The sequence below is a fragment of the Microchirus variegatus genome (assembly GCF_963457635.1).
Source record: "Microchirus variegatus genome assembly, chromosome: 8".
Lineage (NCBI taxonomy): Eukaryota > Metazoa > Chordata > Actinopteri > Pleuronectiformes > Soleidae > Microchirus > Microchirus variegatus.
In genome coordinates this window covers 11021325-11043617 of record NC_139809.1, presented here as the reverse complement: position 1 = coordinate 11043617, position 22293 = coordinate 11021325, and the positions used below count along the sequence as shown (strand labels likewise).

Sequence of the window (22293 nt, the reverse complement as noted above, 5' to 3'; positions counted from 1 at the left end):
TTTGTGCTCAGCGCTTCGGCAAAACGGAGCAAGGTCTCCTGGGAGATGTCTTCGATATTGTTGAGGTTGACGTCGTTCATGGTGGGGTCGTCTCGCAGAATCTGCTCCAGGACTTCGTCGATAACTATGGGGTTCCCGCTCGGTCTCTCTGAGGTCGTGTCTGTGGTTTCAGTCCTGAGTTCAGCCTTCAAACCGTTAGACAGACCGTTCTTTTGAGAACACGTACTCCTGTTTGAAGGAGCCTCCTTTTTGTGCTCGTCTTTCTTCTCCAACTCTTTCAACGTCGTCTCGTTTTTGCCGGAAACTCTTTGTGTTTTCTTCTCCTTGTTTGAGGCCTTCTTTCTGTCATTATTCCCAGTGATGCCGCTGGTTGTTGACACTCTTTCTGCTCCACTCACATCTGGCCTTGCCTCCTGCACACGACGGAGCAGAATATTAGTTGACATTCTTCAGCCTCTGTTATTAAGTTAATGAAGTATCCTCTCCAATGCTAGCAGACGCTCATTAAAGCTCGCATTTCTTGTGTATTTTTAGAACATTACCAGCCGCTCATTTTTACAAACTAGGTTGTGGTCATTTTACATAATAAACTGTGTTCCATGCACATGGTAATAACATTATTCATCAGAAAAGCTCTCAAACTTTTTGTCATACATTCATTTACAAGGCAATCTTTTTTTTATTTTTTTTATTGGGAATTCTTATCCTCCGAGTGCAAGGATAAACGCATTCTATCCACTCAACAAAACGTTCACCTCTTAAAAGTGTATGCCTACTTAAGTCTACGATATCTTAAGAATGCATTTGCCACTAACTCTCACCATTAGACGGCCTTGGAAGAAACAAAGTCTGTAAAATTAATCTTTTTTTTTTTTTTTTACCTCCCGGCACAAAGGGGTTGTTGCGATCCACTGCTGCCTTCATCATTCATTTCAAATGTGTTTTTTTGTGACTTGGACGAGTACAATTTATTAATTATCTACCATTTTATCCTCCACATGAGGGTAGTGGGGAGCTGGAGCTAATCTCAGATTCCACGCACCAAATGTCTTGCTGTGAGCTAACAGTGCTAGCCACTACTCCGCCGTGTGACGGTCAACGTGTTTGTAAGATATCATAGATTTTAATGGCTTTTTTATTATGTGAACCATGCCACGAGAAAACCAGCAACAAGTCAGAAAAACTAAGAAAAATCAATTCCTAGTTGGGGGGGGGGGTGAGCATACCGAGTTTCGTTTCCGGCTAATTCAAATGCTTTTCTGTAGGTCCTTGCTGACTACACCTGGTATTGGAGTGCATTTACTGTGATCAAATAGTGATGCCGATTGTATTAACATGCGTCGCGTCTAGATCCGATTGCTATCCGATCAACGTCACCCCCGCAGCCATATCATCATCATCATCGTCAACAACAACATTAGCTGCACGTGAAGTCGTGAACCGATACCAATCTGGCATTACATTTATTTTAATAACTGGTTTAAAAATGCTGTCGGGTTGATCTCGCGGAGTCTGATATTGAGAGCATCACCCAAATGTCTTCACTCTGCGTGTACGATGCTGGTCACGTAGTGGCTTCTATAGTGTAGTATACTACGCTAGCACTATATACTATAGTGCTGCTGTAAATACAGGATAAATGCTCCGTGATCCACAACTTCAACAGATCAGACGACTAAAGAAAAGAGGTTTAAAAGGTAAATATTCCCCCCTGTTTTTTAATTAGTACTTGATGTTGCAGCTTGAAACCTTAGACTTTAATAAACCAGAAGTCAGAGTTTAACATATCTTGTCTTCTCGTCTAAGAAATGGTCTCTGTTTACTTATTATGGACCAACATATTTCTGTCAAGGCTGCATATTTTTGAAATATCAAAAGATTATGTGAATCTTAAGTCTTGTTCTGAGCAGATTTTTACAAATGCTGTCCTTGTCCGTTATTGCAGGTCACCTGTCTTTCCTTGGACTCCTCCGTCTCGTCCTCCGGCAGCTTCTCGTTCTCGTCCTCCCAGTATTTCAGCAGAGCGTCCCTGTCAAACGTCCCCGTTGGGCTTTTGTTGGTCTGATCCTTCTGCCTCAGGCCGATGGGCACGTCGTCGTCGGGGTCGAGGTCGGCCAGCTCCCTCTCCAGCTCCTGGAGCTCCTGGGAGGACAGCGTGGCCAGAAGCTCGTCTTCATCCACCTCCTCGTACTTCTTCAGCTCCCTGCAGTACCCAAACGTACTCATGGCTCGGGGGCTGGACTCTCCAAAGCTTTAATCTCTAATCTCTTTTCCCTCTTTCTATTCTCCTCTTGTGTCGTCTTCAGATCATGGAGGCCGTGGGTCACTCCTTGTTCGTCTACTGGTCTTGTGCAGCTGTTTGTTGAGGATCCTGACAGAGAGAGAAAAGGGGAGGGTCTGATTGTTCCATCTTTTTTTAGGGTGTTCGGTGTTGGTAGTGTGGGGGGTTGGCGGGTGGGGACAGTGAGATAGGCTTACTGCAGGAATGTGAGGCCTCTGATTGGCCGGCACTGAGAGGTCATCAGCAACTCATGCCTCAAAAGAAACCAAGAAAGCATGGGGGAGACACCGGAGATGAAGCCTTATGTAACGTGTTGGGGCAGTTGTGGGGTTGTCGGGGAAACACTTGTTCTCCCTAAAGATGCTGGGATTATTATTACGTACAGTGCAGCTCGGGCTGGTGCCGACAGGGATTGATGTTTACACATGGACACATCGGCTTCAAGTCAAGACAGACCGATTGTAAGACACTCTTGACTGGAGCTTTCAGAAGAACATTTGGTGGAACAAGTCAAAGCAGATGCCACAACACTAACAAGGATGAGTGAGTGATAGAGGAAAAACTCCTGCTTTTTCTGTTGCCTTCTATCGGTCAGGTTTATAAAGACATAATAATAATGAATGACTGTCCATCCTAGTGTGTTACAGCACAGTAAAAGGGACATGCTGTGTGTTTTAAAGCAGTTGTGAATACTTTGTGTTTAAACACCATTGAAAGGACATTATGCGTGTTATATCACAGTTAATTGGACATTGTGTGTTATAATAACATAGTTAAAGGGAGAATATGTGTGTTTTTAAGCAGTTAAAGCGACATTATGTGTGTTATAACGCAGATAAAGGCACATTGTGTGTAATAACACAGATAAAGGGACATTATGTGTGTTATAACGCAGTTAAAGCGACATTATGTGTGTTATAACACAGATAAAGGTACATTATGTGTGTTATAACCTAGATAAAGGGACATTATGTGTGTTATAACACAGATAAAGGGACATTATGTGTGTTTTAATGCATTTAAAGGGACATTCTGTGTGTTTTAACACAGTGAAAGGGACATCATAACACAGTGAATATGACATCATGTGTGTTATAACACAGTTAAAGCAACATTATGTGTGTGTTATAACAGTTAGTGGGACATTATGTGTGTTTTAACACAGTTAAAGGGACATTATGTGTGTTCTATAACAGTTACTGGGACATTCTGTGTGTTATAACACATTAAAAGGGTCATTGTGTGTGTTTTAACACAGTTAAAGGGACATTATGTGTGTTATAAATCAGTTAAAGCAACATTTTGTGTGTTATAACATAGTTAAATGGACATTCTGTGTGTTTTAATGCAGTTAACACGGCATTTTGTGTGTTAATAAGTACCAAAATATTGTGTGTCTAAATATGTAATACTTATTGCATCATGGTTAATGTTCATCTTTATGAAGACGGGTAGTGTATGGATCTAATTCTCAGCTGAGAACAAGAACACAAAGTATCTAAAACCTAAATCTCTCTTCATTCTAGGCTCAACTTTGAGTTCATAAAGTGCGGAGCGTTTTTCCTTCCTCAGCATCAGCCCCTGTGTTTATATGGTTGTCGAGGCAACCACCACAGCTCCATACCGACTCACGTATACTTCTCTCTCATGTCTAACGATGTATCCCGTTACGTGTCCGAGGTGAAAAGACTGCGTGACGTAACGCTCTCTCATCCTAAAGCTGCCGTTAATTTGAGCCTTGACCTGGATTATTGTGTCCACATCAAGGGGAACAGGTTCAGTTATGAAAGAAAGGACCGGTGTGGGGACTGCTACATGTAGAGTTAAAGTTAAAAATGCCAAATATTTCTATTTATTCACAACAAGGAGAACAAAGTGCATAAAATCTATGTATTGAATGTGGATGGAGCATCTGCTTTCTTCACCATTATTCCCTTCTTCAGCCAGGAAACTACCAACCAAGTTTCCCCTCATTTATTTGAGCGGCGAGCACCGAAAGGAGACATGAAGTATGGACACCCGGGGAGTAAAACTGGCATGGACTGTTAATTTGATAAATTTAGGCGTATCGATTATCGTATTGGACAAGGCAGGGGCGACGGTATGTCACCATTTCCATATTTTGGACTCATCCCTAATTGATGATCAGTGGAAGTCTCTTCATCCATGACACCTTCTCGGCTCCTGTTACCATATCATTTTTATTATTATGATTATGATGACAGTAACTTTACTGCAGTTTGGGAGAACTTTAGACTTTTTTGCCACAAAACACCAAAGAGGCTACATGAGACGCTGACCAACAACTCACTTCATGTCTCGTTTATTCATTCATTCATTCATTGAGAGTCACACAGTACAAACCAGGACCTGTTTGTTTTTTCATCAAACTGCTAAAGGTGTTGGACCCGATTAATGGTAAAAGTAAAAATGACAAAAATGCTTCCACTTGCAGATTTAAGAAAGAAAGCTATTCCTGAAATCTCAGTCTTTGCTCTCTATATTGTTTTAAAGTTGTATATATGTTCTTTTGTTGATTGAAGTGTACAAATACAGGCCGAGGTACATGAAACAAAGAAGTAAAAAAAAAAAAGAATAAGTTAAAATACACTTAAAGGTTAAGACTTTTGATCAGAGCCATGTGTTCACTCTTCCCTGCAGATGACTGTGGAGTACAGGTCGTTCTCTCTGAACAGCAGGTAGTCCTTCAGCCTGGTGGGCAGCTGGCTGCTCGTCAGCTCACTGCAGCTCAGGTGTTTCCGTATCACCACTCTGCTCAGGTGAGACAGCGAGCGAGGGTTTCCTGCGTCACAGGGGAATCACAGTGTGACGTCGGAGGCGGCGGCAGCAGCACGAGTCTGCAACCAATGTACTGTCACTCACGTATGGTCCAGCGAATGTAAGGCCACTCTCTCTGTGTCTCCAGGGTCTTTGTCAGTTTCCCGCAGAGAGAAACCTGACCCACGTATTCCAGGAGGACGAGCACGACTCTGCCCACCACGTTCACCAGACAGGAGACGCTGGCGAAGTCGCAGAACTGGACAAACGGGACAGGAGAGAGGAAGTGGCTCATGTGAGAAGGTAATGATTGGTTTGTTCTGTCAAGACCAGTGGTTCTCAAACTTTTTATACCAAGTCATCCTCCTCTTCCTCACATATACTTCACACACTGGTGTAGAGAAACTAGATGGAGACGGAGGAGAGATGAGGTGACTCGAATCATTATTCTTTATTTATTTGTTATTTGTTTCATTTTCTACCGCACTCTTGGTCAAAATTCCTCCAAGTACCGCCAGAGGAAGCTTGTGTACCACTGCGGGAACACGTACCACAGTTTGAGAACCATGGGGTCTGGAATTTACATTAGAGCATTAAAGATGGTAGTTTGTTTTTTAAAAAAGCTTCCTCACTTAAATGAATTAAATTAATGTTGCTGTAATTGCCACTGCAGCCTCTAGAGGTCACCAGCATAAGTGTAGTGTTGATTATATAAGTGGAAGTCAATAGAGTTTGGGCTTGTGTGTGTATATAATATATACATTATACATTATATATATATATATAATATAAGTACATACATATTATGTATGTATGTATATATATGTATGTATATATATATATGTATGTATATATATATGTATGTATACATATATATGTATACGTATGTATGTATACATATATATATATATGTATACATATGTATGTATGTGTGTATATATGTGTATGTATGTATACATATGTATGTATGTGTGTATACAGTATATATGTATACATATGTATGTATGTTTGTATACATATGTATACATATGTATGTATGTACGTGTGTATATATGTATACATATGTATGTATCTATGTATATATGTATATATATATGTATACATATGTATGTATGTTTGTATATATATGTATGTATGTATATATGTATAAATGTATATATGTATGTATGTATACATATGTATGTATGTATACATATGTATGTATATGTATGTATATATGTGTATGTATGTATGTGTGTATACAGTATATATGTACACATATGTATGTATGTGTGTATATATATGTATACATATGTATGTATGTGTGTATATACATGTATACATATGTATGTATGTATGTATACATATACATGTATACATGTATACATATACATAATCTGCTGATAAAATTGGGAATTATAAAGAGACCGATATTAGAACTGCAGATTTGTGTACTTGCTGTGTATTTCCTCACTGGGAACTCACAGCAAGTTTTTGCTGCTGATGCTGTGCGTCCCTGTCCCAGTCGTCGTTGTCGTCGTCATGGTTACAGCAGAAGCATTTCTCTGCGTCGTAGCCGTTGTTGAGCAGCAGCCTCATCATCACCTCGTCTTTCAGACAGTACTGCAGCGCCGTGGGAAACGCCGTGTCGTTCACCACCGTGAAGTAACAGTTCACGTCCGCCTTGGCCGCCATCAGCAGCTTCACGATCTCGTAACGTCCGGAGCGAACCGCCACCAGGAGGCAGCGCAGCAGGTCCAGGTCGGGTTCGGCCCCCGACTTGAGCAGTATCTCGGTGCAGTTCGCGTCCCCGTTGGAGACGGTGAAGAACAGCGGGGTTCTCCTCATGTCGCCGTAGTTTTCAGTGATGTGTGGGGCGAGCAGCGCGTTGACGTCGAAGCCTTTGTGCAGCAGTAGCTCCAGGCAGTGGGCGTGGCCTCCATCAGCGGCAGAGTGGACGGGGCTGTGTCCGCACAACCGCAGGGCGCGGCGCGTGGTGATAGGTATCAAAATCCTCAAAGCTCTGTGGGGGGAAAAAAGTCAGAGAATATTGTAAAAGAGTGGTTCTCAAACCTTTTATACCAAGTATTTCTGTATTTTCCTCCAAGTGCCACCAGAGGAAGCTGGCGTACCACTGGTGGTACATGTACCACAGTTTGAGAACCATGGTTGTAGAAGATACACACTAACACAAAATATATGATTTATCCCTTTCCTTATTGCAAGAGAGTCGAGGACTAGTGCACTTTCAATCAGTGCCGACATGCATTTGAGGGAGGTTATAAAGGTTAAAATATCCATTTTATTTTGAAATAACAATATATCGCGCAATATAACTGCAGTAAAAAGACATAAAGGTGCTGTTTTGACTCATGTTGGGAAGTTTTTCAGTTCAGGAATCTTCAAAAAGTTAAAGAGCTTCAGTATAACATTCAAATGATGACATGATGTAGATCAGCCCAGGTTTCAAGAAAACAAAAACTCTTTAAGAGTTCATTTCCGTTGGCTCACTCACAGCAGGTGTCCTTCATACGCTGCTCGGTGAATGGGCAGCTGCGAACTCAAATTGTAGATGTTGGGGTTCGCTCCGTGCTGCAGCAGGAGGTCGATACAGTCCGGGTTCCCTGAACCTGCGGCGTCGTAGAGGACGCTGTCGCCGTTGGGCGCCTGATCGTTTACATCAGCACCTTTAAATGGGAGGAAACGGGATTATGCATATTAGAAAATGGCAACATTCTGGATATCTAACTTTGTACCTCTTCAATACATTGTGCTGCTTTGGCAATACATTATTTATTAATATTAAAGGGCTGTTTCACCCATTTTCTTCATTTGGTCAAGAATACACTTAACCCTTTAAGGTACTACTCAACCATTTGGTCGACCACACTTTAAGTCACTATATCTCATTGAAAAATGCATCAAGCTGAATTAATGTGACTTGTTCTGAATGTTTTACTTTATGAATTATGCAAACCAGGTTTATTATGAACAGACATCTCAACCGTTTGGTAGAGGCCTGTATCTAAAATACTGTAGGGTCTAATATATATTGATTGTCGTTATTGTAATCGTAAATAAATAAAATAAAATAATAAAAAATGAAAATAAATAATTTTTCCTTTGCTTTTTTCTTGGTGCGTACCTTAAAGGTTTAAAGTCATCATGCTGTTGCTGGTTAATTCACATTCTGTTACAGTGTTGGATTAAATTTGTTGACTTTCTTTAATTTATTAAATTTTTTCCAGATCTTTTACTCATAAAACTTGTACAATTGACAGAAATACAGTGACAAATATTGCAGGGCTTTTATTTTCTTTTTGTAGGAAGTGACTTTGACGTCAATTTTTTTATTCAATTTAATTTATCTTTTTGGCAATCCCAACTTCCTCTGTTGTTGTAGGAAAGAGATCAAATGATCAAATAACACATTTATTTCTGGAAATTAGTAAAACATTGTATTTTTTCACCATGTTTGATGAGGAGCTCCAGGACGTCAGGGTGACTATATTCTGCGGCGATGCCCAGAGGAGTCACTCCATACTGGTCTGTCTCTGAAACCCGTCCTCCGTTCTGCAGAAGGAGCTCCATGATGTGGACGCAGCCTGACCTGGACGCCTCGTGCATGGCCGTCCACTTCTTCAAACACACCTGCTCCACATAAGCTCCTCCAGCGATCAGACAGGAAACCATCTCGTAAGATCCCACTGCGACTGCTGCAGGGAGAGGACATGAGGAGGAGGAGGAGGAGGTGAGGATGAAGTGTTTTGTGACGGTGTTATCAGACAATGCTCTCACCTAAAAGCAGAGGAGACTCATTCTTGCTGTTGGTGGTGTGAGGAGAGGCTCCGTGCTCGAGAAGCATTGTCACATTTTCCACAAAGGTGGATTTGACTGCTAAAGTCAGGAAGGTCTCGCCCTGCGCAGTCTTCTCCTCCAGACTCAGGCTGAAAGACGCTGAAACGGCAAAAGTTAAACTTCACTTTTTTATTTTTTTTTTATGAATTAAAATGCTGTCTCAAACACAACCTGAGGAAAAAAATTAATACATGTATGAAATTAATTGAAAAGAAGGACATATAAGCACATTTTTGCACAAAAAACAGCTTTATTTTTTATTTATTTCAAAAAGGTTTTTTTCAATTTTAGTTAATTGTATAGTATAAACAGAGTTGTTTTTTTTATAATGTATAATAACCTTGTTATAGAGACACAGTAGAGAGAATACAAGAACCACATTGTGCTGCCCTCTAGTGTTTGAGTAACATAAATTGAGTTGGAAACCTTCAGCAGGAACACCATCCGCTTACTCTCTCCTAAACTCTTGACTCACCGTACAGCACCATCTCCAGAACAGACACCAGAGGTTGAACAGCTGCTCTGTGCAGAGGGTACCAGCCCTGATCGTCCAACTGACTGAAGGCTGCTGGGAAATCACAGAGCTCCTGCAGAGCCGCTACGTCACCTGTGAACGGTAAAGAGCTTTAATGCAGTAAAGAAAGACAAAGACAGACATTGAGCTCCTGTCTTTCATTACAAGTCACAGAATGTGAAGCTTTGGTCGTTACTGACCCCTTTTTATTTGTCTAAAGCCTTTGAAGAACAGATATTCTGTTGCTTATAATCCTTAAGTCCCTTATCCCTTAACCTTTGAGTTCAGTGTTGGACTCTAAAAGTTGTTTAACTAAAGTCTGAGATGAAGGTTGAGTGGAGTTTTAAAGATTCAGGTGTAAGTTGTTAATGCAGAACAAAAATGTGTGTGAACAATGCAATTTGTGACCATACTGCTTCTTACCTACATGTATTTGTAATGATTTGTAAATATAAACACTATTATTAACTAAATGTTGCATTTAGTGATGCACATTAAAACCCCCTTTTCCCCAGTTTGGGCGACATTGGGAATTTTCAAATATCAATCAAATATAAATATCTTTATTGTCATCATACTCTGGTATAAAAGCTTTTGTGGGAGCGTTCTCTCTCCAGTTAGTTAGTTATATATAAAAAAAAAAATCATGTAAATAAAAACAGAATAAACAGCAGGGCTGAATGTGACACGTACCTTTCTCAATGGCGTTCACAAGTTTCAGCACTTCAATCCTAAAAGTGCAACAAAAAAAAAATGGGAAAGCACTTTAAAACAACCACAGTGAACCAAAGTGCTGTAGACAAGAATAAATAAGAGACACAATAAATAAAAGGCATAATAGCTCACGAGAGGTGATAAGATACATCTAAAACAACAAAAATCAATTAAAAGACCACAATTAAAACATTTTTCTTCTTCTTCTTTTTTAAATATGTGACATCAAGCTGTGATTTGGATGGTGGAGCTGTACCTGCCTGATTCTGTCATGTGCTCTCTCTGACATGACTCCTGAATGATCATCTGCAGGTCGTAGGCCAGGAGGTCGTCTTCGTCCGAGTCCTCGGCTGCATCCATAACCTCCGACATGGCACAGGTACAGTCACACACACACACACACACATACACACACACACACACACAGTCAAACCATGCATACACTGTTTAATTCCTGTCAATCTTTGCTCTCGGAGTGACAAATCGACAGTAACGATCTGCTGAAGCTGCAGTCGTTAAATAGCTCCATGTTCTTAAAGCTGTGTAGTGTTTGCTCGTGGTCCGACAGGAAGCCTCAGTTCGGTTCAGTTTGATAGCAGCTCCGTGTGCTTCATAATATCCTGGCGGTGCAGAGAGAACACGGTGTCGTGCTGGTATAACAGCGTGCTATTTATGTAGCTGTTAACCTGCACGACTCGTGCTCTAGGAAACTTACTGCAAGATTAAGCCGGATCACGGTTTATACCATTCCAGAAGTGCTGTGTGGTGAGCTGAACTGCTTGTATACAGCTATATTTGTTGATCCTGCTATGCTGTACAATATTATAACTTAACTCACTGTATAAATAAAAGAAAAACCTCTATTGAAAAGGAGAGTACAGTCAGGTGAAGGTGCTCAAATGCTCAGTGCAGGGGTATTCTGTTTGAAATATTACATCACTGCAGTTTTTCTACTCGTGCATTAATTATGTGCAAGCAGTATTCATGTACACTGAGGAGCTGGAAAAATGAAAGGTATGATGAAATCAAAATAACACAGTGATTTCAGGTTGTATTTGAATCGTTTTAATTCCATAAAAGTACTAGATTCGTAGTAAAAGTACTTTCATTCTCGTTTGTCGTAAAACTTAGAGGCGTACACTTTTTTTTGTCTGCTTCCTCCACCCTTTCCAGGACTCTTTGACCCCTGACCTCCTTAACCCTAATAGGATCAAATACCTGCTGATTCGGGAACTGTACGATTTTAGAGCTTTGTGCAAAATACGCATGAATGAATGAATGAATGGATGAATTACAACATAGAGAATCCAAATACTGATCATTCTTACCTGATGAATGTGTTGGAGTCAGAGGAAGTAGAAGAAGAAGCAATAACAGCAGCGGAGTGTTTGTGTCATGGCTGGACTGCCTCCCCCACCACTATCCCTACACACTCTCACATACTCGCGACTCGTGCTATTTTAAGGCGTCACCTGTTCCACTTTCTTTTAACACGCAGGCCGTTCCACTGCACCTAATGGAGTGTAATATCACTCTGCACACACTTTCAGCACAGCTCACGATAAAGCGTAACGAGATGAGATTGTCCGTTATGTGAATATTTATTGTGTCGTTATGATTCGTCTGACGGCTGCAAAGTTTTCAACTCAGAATTCATGCCGCGTGCTGCTGCTGCTGCTGCAATGATCATGAAGAGGCTTTGAAGAGTGAGGTGAGTGACGGCTCCTGACCTTTAAACTCTGCACATGGTCACGGTATGTGTTGCATTCCTGTACAAACAATGAGACGTCGTCACTTTGTGTCACAGTTTTAATTGTAGAGCTGTGATGCAGAAAAAGTGCATTTTATATATACTGTACAAAACTGACTCAAACACAAGAAAATACAGGTTTCAGGCTTTTTTTTTTCAGCTTAAACAGATGCACACTAGTAATCAAGAGGAAGCATTGACGAAAATAAATAATATCAATATTTCAGGTCCTCTCACCTAACCTGATATCACTTTTTAGATTATTTTTCCTACTTTTTATAATTATTATTATTATTATTATTATTATTTATTATCATTATTGGTTGCTATCTCCTCCTGTCAGGGAAAATTTGGTCAATATAAAATAACATAAAAGGTCTTTAAATCTTCGCACTTTGCATTACCGTAATTATTACGCAATGGTTTGTGCTATCGTGTGGTTATTACGGTAATTTCACCAGGGAGGACAAAAGTTGGATTGAATTTGTGTTATACTGTTCAAATTTCAAATTTAACACACAAAATCTGGTGTTTGTGTAATACTATAGTGTTTTTTTTTTTAAATAAAACTTTAAATTGTTAAAACAGTATTTTAACATGCAGTAAGTTGTAAATAACTGCCAGATATTGAAAGTTATTCTGGAAAAATGGGTAAAAACACCTAGTTACAGGACATTTTCTAGCCCTTTTATGGTTAAAATAAGCAACAACTAAAAAAGAAAGTCCAGATGAGGCTCATGATAATTTTTTATTGTTTTTTAAATCAAGAAATAAATAATGAATGATAATGTGGAGCAAAAACACTGACAACTGATATGTTGTCAGTGTTTTGTAAAAGCAGATTTCTGAATTCTCTCATAATATATAAAAGTATAATAAGGTATAAAATGCAGGTTACGTAGAAACGGACAATTAGACGTGTTATCTTTTTAAATAAAAAGATATATATCTTCACACATTGCGTTCATGGTCCTGGCTGAGGCTGTACAGATCCAGCTCCTTGTACATGATGAAGCTCTTCAGCCCCGGAGGGAAAAAGCGTGAGTTCATGATTTCAGGATTACTGAGTCTCTTCAGGGTCAAATGCCTCCTGACCTCCAGTCTGCAGAGATGCTTGAGGGAGCGAGGACTGTCTGGAGAGCAAGGTGTTGTTTAAAAACATCACTTTAACAGTTTACTCATGAATCACAGGAGTCAACAGTTCCACTAGTGCCCTCTACAGGGTGCAGTGTACATTACAGCTGCAGAGCAAGTAATGGAGAGATCAAACAACTTCCAGGTAATTATCTCTTCATGTAATTTAAGCGGTAGTGAGGCTAAAATACAAAGTTTTGCCCTGAGGGTGATTGAACAAACTCACTGATGATTTCACAAATGTCTGGCCACTCTTGCTGTCTCTCCAGGATGCGTCTGAGTTTGGAGCAAATGTTGACGTGGCTGACGTAGTCCAGCAGGATCCGCACCGCGCTCCCGGACAGATGCATGAGGCAGCAGAGACTCATGAACTCGCAGAACTGAAAAAGACAACAGACAAGACAGACAGTCCTTCATAGTTTAGTTTCTAGAAATGATTGTTGGACATGAGCGTGATAAGTTGTAGAACGGCAGACGACACCAAGAAGAGCCATTCTTGGTGTAAAGCTCAACTAACCAGCTGCTCATCCTTTAAAGCTACAGTAGGCGAGATTCCTAGAAAAAATATATATTTTTTTTACATATTTTTTCAGAATCTTCATCTTCTGGGTTCCTTGTATTGCAGGAAGTTCATCCAGCACTAAAAACAGACCTGTATGCAGATTAGTTGTAGTAGAATAAGCAACAGAAGCACCAGCTTTCTGCGCTGTCCTCTAATTGGTCCTTTGCCACCACAGATAGTAGATAGAAGTACTATTCTCACTCTTAAAACCCTGTCTACTCTACCTTAAACAGACATATATTCCCTTTAATGTCAAACTACTGATTTGAGTGGAAAAAAACAACACTCACAGGGATTTTCTCCTCCACATCATCAACAGCATCAAACGCGCTGTCGTGGCGACAGTGAAAGCACCTGGCCACCCTGTAGCCGTTGTTGAGCAGCAGCCTCATCATCACCTCGTCCTTCAGACAGTACTGCAGCGCGGTGGGGAACACCGTGTCGCTCACCACCGTGAAGTAGCAGTTCACGTCCGCTTTGGCAGCCAGCAGCAGCCTCACGATCTCGTAGCGCCCGGACCGCACGGCCACTAAGAGGCAGGACAGGGGATCCAGGTCTGTCTTTGCTCCGGCTGACAGCAGGATCTTGGTGCAGTCCACGTCGCCGTTGGAGACGGCGAAATACAAAGCGCTCCGCCTCATGTCGCGGTAGTTTTCCGAGTTTCTGGTGCTCATGCGGTAGTTGACGTCGAAGCCGTGGGCGAGCAGGAGCTGCAGGCAGCGCGTCTGTCCTCCCTCTGCTGCAGAGTGGACTGGACTCTGACCGGCTTCTTTAATGGCTTTTCTGGTGGTCAGAGGTATCAGCATCTTCAGGGCACTGTGAGAGAAGAACATCTAGGGTTGACTTGAGCAATGAGATGGAGAACTGTATCTAAAAGTCCTGATCTAAAGAGCATTTACAGGCAACATAGACAGTTTACTTCAGGAGGATCTTGCGTTATCTCTCTTGAAATTTGTCTTTACATGCCTCTTTATAAAATATCGTATGTCTTTGAAAGCTGAAGGGTTGTAGAAATCTCATTTCGTCATTTGATTTATCCTGAATGACACGACTGAATAGTCTACCTGGAGTTTTAAAGGGTTCTCTGGATCAAAATGGTTCTTACTGGAACCATTTTTGTTACCAAGAACCCTTGAAAAACCCTTTCTTCTGGAAATGGGATGTAGGGGGAAACGCAGGATACACCCTGGACGTAGAGACAAACAACCATACACTCTCACACCTACAGTCAATTTAGAGTGTCCAATTTAGAGTGTTGGGCTGTGGAAGGAAAGAAGAACAAGAAGAACCGACCGGGTCGTAAACTCGGGTTTTCTTGCTGACCACTACACAAACCACTAACTCAAGCAGCTCACTCATAGTGTCCGGCATAAGCTGCCTTGTGGATGGCCAGGTGTCCGGTGATGCTGGCCAGGTTTGGATTGGCCCCGTTGTCCAGCAGCAACTGAATGCAAGCGGTGTTTCCTGACCCAGCTGCATCCAGGAGGACACTTTCCCCGTTTAGGGCCTGAGAGTTCACTCGGCTACCTGAGCAGATGAGACAAGATTGGTCTTATTTATTCACTTTCTTTTCCTTATTGGCCTTGAGAAACCTGCAGTAAAAAAAAATATTCAGACTGACCACAGTTGAGCAGAATCTCAGTGATGTGGAAGTGTCCGTGCTCTGCAGCCACAGCGAGCGGCGTCACTCCCGTCAGGTCCTTCTGGTTCACTCGGCCACCGTTCCTCAGCAGCCGCATGAGGATGTCAACGTTGCCCACTTTGGCCGCTTCGTGCATCGCTGTCCACTGCTTTCGGCAAACCTGCTCTACCCACGCGCCGTGAGCCACCAGAGTGGATGTGATCTCGCAAGAGCCGACCCTCACAGCTGCAAGGTGGGCAGAAAAATATGATTTATTTCGCTTTGATTTAATCTCAACTTTTGTTGTGAATGTGGGAGCTAAATTTAAGGGATACTTCAGTGTTTTTTAGTTTAGTTTAGGTGAGGACATGGGCACATGGTGGAGGGAGTAGCAGATCAACAACCCCTGGGTGCCAGAAAAAAGGCAGTCAAAGGGCCAAATAAAGAGGTTTGACAACTTTTATTCGTTGAGCCTTTTGTTAAGTGGCTGAAATCTATTTTTATCCACTTTTCCAAAGGAGAGATGCCCTGTGTCTACCTTATACAACCACACTGACGATCCCTACACCTTGTTCATCTATTTCCCACTTTTTGTTTGTGTTTGTAAATAACACTCATTCTTTCAGGATTACCCAGCAGCAGCGGTGACTCATTCCTGCTGTTGGTGGTGTGAGGCGAGGCCCCGTGCTCCAGCAGGGTCTTCACGTTCGCTGCCATCTCGGCTTTAACCGCCAGTGTCAGCGGTGTCTCTCCACCCACAGTTGTCCTCTCCTCCAGGCTGAGGTCCTGCACTGCTGCCACCAACCAACAAAACACAACACAGAAGCGAGGTCAACACGTGCATTCTTGGACTTGCATGTCGGGGACTAACAGCTGTGCTAACCTGACAGGTGAGCCAATAAGTCATGAACACCTCGCCACTCGCTGACCTGCAGGTGAATGAACAGGGAGTGAGATCACAGCTTATATTGGGCTGAATTTGTCTCTTGATTTCAGACACAACCTCCATACATATATGTATATGTATATATATATGTATACATACATATATATATTTATGTATATACATACATGTATGTATGTATGTATGTATTTTTATATATATATATATGTATGTATGTATGTATGTATTTGTATATATGTATGTATATATATATATGTATCTATATATATATATGTATGTATATATATTTATATGTATGTATGTATATATATATATGTATCTATATATATATATGTATGTATATATATTTATATGTATGTATGTATGTATATATGTATGTATATATATATATGTATGTATATATATATGTATGTATGTGTATGTGCATATATGTATATATATGTATGTATGTATATATGTATGTGTATGTGCATATAAGTATATATATATGTCTGTATATATATATATATATGTATAAACATGTATGTATGTATATACGTATACATATATATATATATATACACGTATATATGTATGTACATACACATATATATATATATATATATATATATATATATAATTAATTCTGTTATCTTAATGTATGTAGGTTGTGACAAATTAATGTTCTGAGAACCAAAATGTGTGACCAAAAACTAGCGTAAGAGAAACATTTCCATAACACCAAAGGAAACCTTAGGGGGCAACCTTCAGGGAACGTTCCCACAACGTTCTGGGAACCAAAAAATTGTTAGCTGGGTAAGACTGGCGTTAACCTTCGTCCTTGACGTGTCAGTTGCAACCTCCTTGGAGTTTCCTTTGTGACATTTACACATTGACTCAAATCTGAGCTTCTACTGAACAAATGTTACTTACATTTCAACACAGTCTCCAGAACCTCTAACACCGGCTGCGATGCGGCTCGGTGGAGGGGAAGCCAGCCACGACTGTCCACCTCCCTGAAGGCGAAGGTATGTCTCAGCATCTCCCTGAGCACCGACACCTCACCTGTTTAGTACAGCAAAGAAAAAGAGTTTTAGGTCCTCTAATTAGGTCCTTTGACACTAAACAATAATAACAAGACAGGAAACATCCAGGCGTGTTGAACAGTGCTCTTTACCTCTACAGTGTCCACTATTTCCCTTTCTCTTACATCATCTCTCTCCCTCCTCTCTGTTTATGTTTGTCTCGCTCTCTCTCCTGTCAGCCACCTGATGCTTGGCAGTGCTCACGTACAGCTGCTGACCATGAGGCCATAGCTGTCCGACTCAGAGGAGAGCCAACAGAGCCGGACACAAAGACAAAAATCTCTTCCCGGTGATGTCAAATGTTTTGCTAGTGTGTTCTCCGGGGCCTTACCTTGCTCAATGGCAGCCAGGACTCTCAGGTTTTCATCTGTCACTGCTGCTAGACTAAGAAGCATAGGAGAGTCAGCTTGTGGGGTTTTTGATACATGATACATTGTGAAATGTGGCTTCCATACCTGGCTGCAGATTTTAAAAAGGCATCCTGACAGGAGTCTTGGATGCTCAGCTGGATGTTGTAGTCGTTGAGCTCATCTTCACTATATTCTTCATAAGTGTTCATCACTCTGCAGGAAGAAAACGCCTCATTACCACTGATTTATAACTCAGTTAGTCTATATGTCCAAAAAATATTAACATTAACACAGCCACAAATCACATTATTTAGAGTTTCATTTATAAGATTAGGATAAAAAACTACATTTTTTGGGTCTATTTAAATGTTAAATATCCCTTAGACCATAAAATAACATGTTATTATAAAAATATCAGTCAGCTTCAAACAATATGTGCCACATCATCTCTATGGTGTCACATCATGTTAGTGGTAGTAAATAATGAGTGAAAGCAATGTGATTTTACTTATTTAACGAACTATTCGGAAGCCATTTAAGCGATTTTTTTAAAAATACCTCATTTCGGCCAGCACAAGGCACAAGATGGTGGACAATAAACCCAAATTCACTTCACAAGTCACAAACATCATGTGTGTAACATGAGTCACAGGCAAGCATGAGCCTCAGGAAAGAGTCTCTGAGTAATAAATCAGTGAATAAACTTTGCATTAAAATCCTCTTTTTCTAATAAATCCAGACAATAGTGGTAAAATAAAGCAGCAGTATTAGGGTAAAATATGATAAACAGAGTTTTTATGTCCTCATTTACTAAAACACACACACAAATACACAAATACACACCAATATTTGCAAGAATCAAGCAGCACAGAATTATAGTGCAGACCTAGAGGACATAAATCCCACTTCTGACACAAACACCCAACTGCAAATGCAAATCAAAATACCTGAATGTGGTTGCAGATAAAGATTCAAACACTCACCTGTGAGGTATGTGAGCAGCTCTCAGCGATGCCTCAGACCTTTCTGGTGTTCTTATAATGAGGTGTGTCCATGCTCTCAGATGCCTGGCCTGTCCCACCCGCAGGAAACACATAGCGAGGGGGGACATGTGGGGGCTGACACCTGGTCTTAAATATAACTGGGTTACGTGCACTATTGTGTGAGATAAGCCAGGTCTTTGACTTGTTTGGCGGGAATCCCACATTGAAGAGCCGACAAGCCTCTGAGGCTTAAACCGCGGACTCTGCCAACAAAATCAACAACGATTGTTTCGTGGGAGCAAAACAATTCAATTGGATCTATTTTTTTTCCCTCAACTGCTTTGTCTTAGAAACATGAGCTGATGGGTTTCTTGTTAAATGGTGGCAGAGTTAGTGCAGGAGAAGTGGACGGGTCAAGGCACAAGTCTGTGCCATCTCCGTTATCCACAGTCAATGAGCCAACATACTACATAATAGATGACATACTAAGTCATAATAATGAGATGTTAAGTCATAATGAGATACTAAGTCATATTATCTATCTACCTATCTATCCATTTATTAATGAGATACTAAGTCATAATTATAAGATACTATAATGATGACATACTAAGTCATAATTATGACATACTAAGTCATTAATGAGATACTAAGTCATAATTATAAGATACTATAATGATGACATACTAAGTCATAATTATGAGATACTATAATGATGACATACTAAGTCATAATTATGAGATACTAAGTCATCATTATAAGATACTATAATGATGACTTAGTATCTCATAATTATAAGATACTATAATGATGACATACTAAGTCATAATTATAAGATACTATAATGATGACATACTTAGTCATAATTATGAGATACTAAGTCATAATTATAAGATACTATAATGATGACATACTAAGTCATAATTATAAGATACTATAATGATGACATACTAAGTCATAATTATGAGATACTAAGTCATATTAATGAGATGCTATGTCATAATAATGCATATCATTATATGCTCATCACATGATCATATGCTGTTATATCATATCATACCATTTTGCATCGCATCCTGTCCCATTGTACTGTAGTACCACCAGTGAGTCATGGTTCAGTAATGCACACAACCTGCGACTCTCCTTATGAAGTCAATCAAGCTCTATCAATCACGCACATAGCAGACGTCCGGCATGTCTGAATGAGATCCCAAAAAACTGAGCAGAATCCACCACTAAATGAAAAGCTGCATGTGACAGGTTTACACAAGGGCCCTGTCCTGGTGTCCTGGTGTCCTGCTGCTGTGCTGTGTGATCTCTGGGAATCCAGCAGATGTCCGTCGACAGATTAGTGGAGATTTTCAGGGGCCACCAAGTCGCCTACTCTGGCTCCAACTGAAATAGCAGCGTACAGCTCACCATAAAGCGCCTATACTGTGACTCTCCATAGGGTGGCTTTAAAATGACTAAAATAAAACATCTATGATGCAGCCACTGTTCAGAGGTATTAGTGGGAAGTGAGTCTCCCTAATGTGCAGTTTATTTGAAACAATGAACATCCCCCTTTTTCTAAGAAGGAAACATCTAATCCAGCTAACAATTTTGGTTCCCAGAATTTTCTTGGAAAGTTACCTTTTGGTTGCAGTAACGTTCCCTGAAGGTTTCCCCCCTAGGTTGTCCTGTGATTGATATGGAAAGTTTCCCTAACTGCGTTCTCTAAAGGTTCCCAGTTTTTGGTTTTCTCAACGTTTAGGGAACGTTAGGCTCCTACCTAACCCTGAGGATAACATTCTCTAAAACATTAGTTCTTGGTTTGGTTGTAACTTACCACAGGAGAACCTTAAGGGAACATTCTTTGAACGTTGTGTGTTAGTTGGGAAGTGTTGTGATGGAGATTATGGGCCCCCGGGTTTTTGAGCTACGCCTCTGTCCACTAGAAACAGAGTTTGAGGTTTCTATAGCAACGTGTAAACACTTGACGCTCACAGAGCTGATAACAGTGTTCCAGCTGTGCTGTGAAAACTCAAACATCTCCTTCAGAGAGGAACATGGAAGCTGAGTGAGGGACGAGTTTGTCTCCGCGTCACAAATGTTCACTTCCAGCTCCGCGAAGAAGCTAACGAGCTAGCTAACAGTTTTTAGCTGTAGTCGGTGAGTTTTACAGCCGCCATGTTGCGCCAGAGAGAGGATGGAGACGGGAAAGATGTTCGGACAACAAGTCCACATCTAAGTGGAGGTTCTGCGGTGGAGCCGCTAGAGAGTGACACAGAACCGGGAAGTGTTAAAGACGATGCGCAGCCTGAGCCCGAGGCTAACGGGACAAACACAGGTGAGACCACCGTGAGAGCACGCAGGTGTGGATGACGCAATATTACTTATTATGAAAATGTGCAACAAGAGTGACGTTTAATTCATCATTATCTATTCTAATAACTGTACTTAAAGAAATAAAGTATTTATTAATATGTATGTGGCAAAGCATTTAATCAAAGTTTGTTTGTTCCATGAATTTCTACGGAGCCCCGGAAGGGACATGACAATATTACGATATCATTATTGAATACTATGGTATTACACTAATAAAAACATGATATAATATATAATATATCATATAATAATAATTGTTATTGCCCAGCCCTTCAAAGTGTAATATTCAGAGGTGTGCACCAACATTTCAGGAGGCAGGGGCTCAAGTGGAAAAAGGGGCACCCCTTTAAGGTGGCCCTGAAGTGCAAATCACCAACACACATAGGAAAATAGCAACATTAACTAAAAAAACACAACAACATCTTAGTCAATGCCAACAATAAAGCAGTACATGACATGAAGCACAGTTGTAGCTGTGTTGCTTGCATCATCCCAATGTCAGCCTGGCATGTTTTTACACTTATGTTGGCTTTTATCATAAATGGTAGAAATTGTCGAAAGAGTCGTCTTCAGTTGATTTTCACTTTATATTCAAAATGGCACAATACTGAATACTCAGAGGTGAATATGCTGTTGGCCTAGTGAAAATTAACAAGATAAAACAGTAGACAGTGAATTCATTGTAACCATGACGATGACTTTACCAGTTTTGATTTAAGAAAAATGGCAAGGTGCAGAAGTGCACCATCAATTAAACAGCTACAAAAATAAACTATAATGCAACATTTTATTGTGTTATCATTAAATGTTAAAGAAATAATGAAATGAACAATGAAAGTCCAATGGAACAGCACCTTGTTAATTCACACATAATACACTATTGAGTAAAATAAACAAATACTGAAATAATAAATGAGGAGATTGGAACACGTTAACAAAAAGGTTAAAGAACAAACATTTGTTAAGAACTATTTTCTCAAAACTATGTAAAATGTGCAAAAGACTCCCTGTTATCATGAATAAAATAAAATTAATAAGATAATGAAATGTTCTAGGGGGCCCCCTGGTGGCCAAGCAGGCACTTAGTTTAATCATTGTATGTCTTGGATACTTGGGCTGGCACTAAGTTATGCAAAAGTACTTTTAAAAAAATGACCAGTGTCTTTTAGAAATTGCAACTCAAATGCAATTTTCCAACATTATTACACACTTTACATTGAAAATTGTTACTGTTAGCGTAATACAAAGTTATTCAATTAGAAAAATATATAAATTAAAATGTCTTACATAAAAATCTACTTATGTATATCATTGATGGAAATAAAGTGATATTTATTTACAGAGAGATTTCAATGACTCAGTCTAACGTGTTTGACAGGCACACTTTTATATCTGTTCTGTCCAGTTGTGACAAATGAGGTGGAGGAAGCCGAA

At 40.3% G+C, this 22293-nt stretch overlaps 3 protein-coding genes across 4 annotated transcripts in view; all 3 read right to left on the bottom strand.

Moving 5' to 3' along the window:
* lmod2a (leiomodin 2 (cardiac) a) overlaps positions 1-2226 on the bottom strand; it is a gene marked incomplete at both ends in the record, with an annotated part of 4273 nt that extends 2047 nt beyond the window's left edge. The window contains 2 exons of the mRNA XM_083893758.1: positions 1-413; positions 1951-2226. The exon at positions 1-413 is cut by the window's left edge and continues 790 nt beyond it. Coding sequence (XP_083749884.1) covers positions 1-413; positions 1951-2226 — 689 coding nt within the window. The remainder of the gene's footprint in view (positions 414-1950) is intronic.
* Positions 2227-4608: 2382 nt separating this feature from the next.
* asb15a (ankyrin repeat and SOCS box containing 15a) lies at positions 4609-11552 on the bottom strand. Of its 2 annotated transcripts, none has more exons than XM_083894394.1 (10): positions 11453-11552; positions 10381-10487; positions 10104-10141; positions 9372-9503; positions 8837-8995; positions 8509-8754; positions 7554-7725; positions 6524-7061; positions 5165-5318; positions 4609-5084 (listed from the first exon to the last, which is right to left on the bottom strand). In XM_083894394.1, exons 2-10 carry the CDS (start codon positions 10482-10484, stop codon positions 4927-4929), a joined length of 1701 nt encoding a protein of 566 aa, XP_083750520.1. In that variant the 5' UTR covers positions 10485-10487; positions 11453-11552; the 3' UTR covers positions 4609-4926. The 2 variants fall into 2 exon arrangements, with proteins under 2 accessions (XP_083750520.1, XP_083750521.1); XM_083894395.1 differs by having other exon boundaries at positions 10385-10487.
* Positions 11553-12825: 1273 nt separating this feature from the next.
* On the bottom strand, positions 12826-18095 carry LOC310930715 (ankyrin repeat and SOCS box protein 15-like; the record flags this gene model as incomplete). Its single annotated transcript, XM_083893757.1, has 9 exons — positions 17615-18095; positions 17491-17543; positions 17008-17139; positions 15824-15985; positions 15188-15437; positions 14926-15093; positions 13861-14386; positions 13235-13388; positions 12826-13007 (listed from the first exon to the last, which is right to left on the bottom strand). Exons 1-9 carry the CDS (start codon positions 17716-17718, stop codon positions 12826-12828), a joined length of 1731 nt encoding a protein of 576 aa, XP_083749883.1. The 5' UTR covers positions 17719-18095.
* Positions 18096-22293: the final 4198 nt, after the last annotated feature.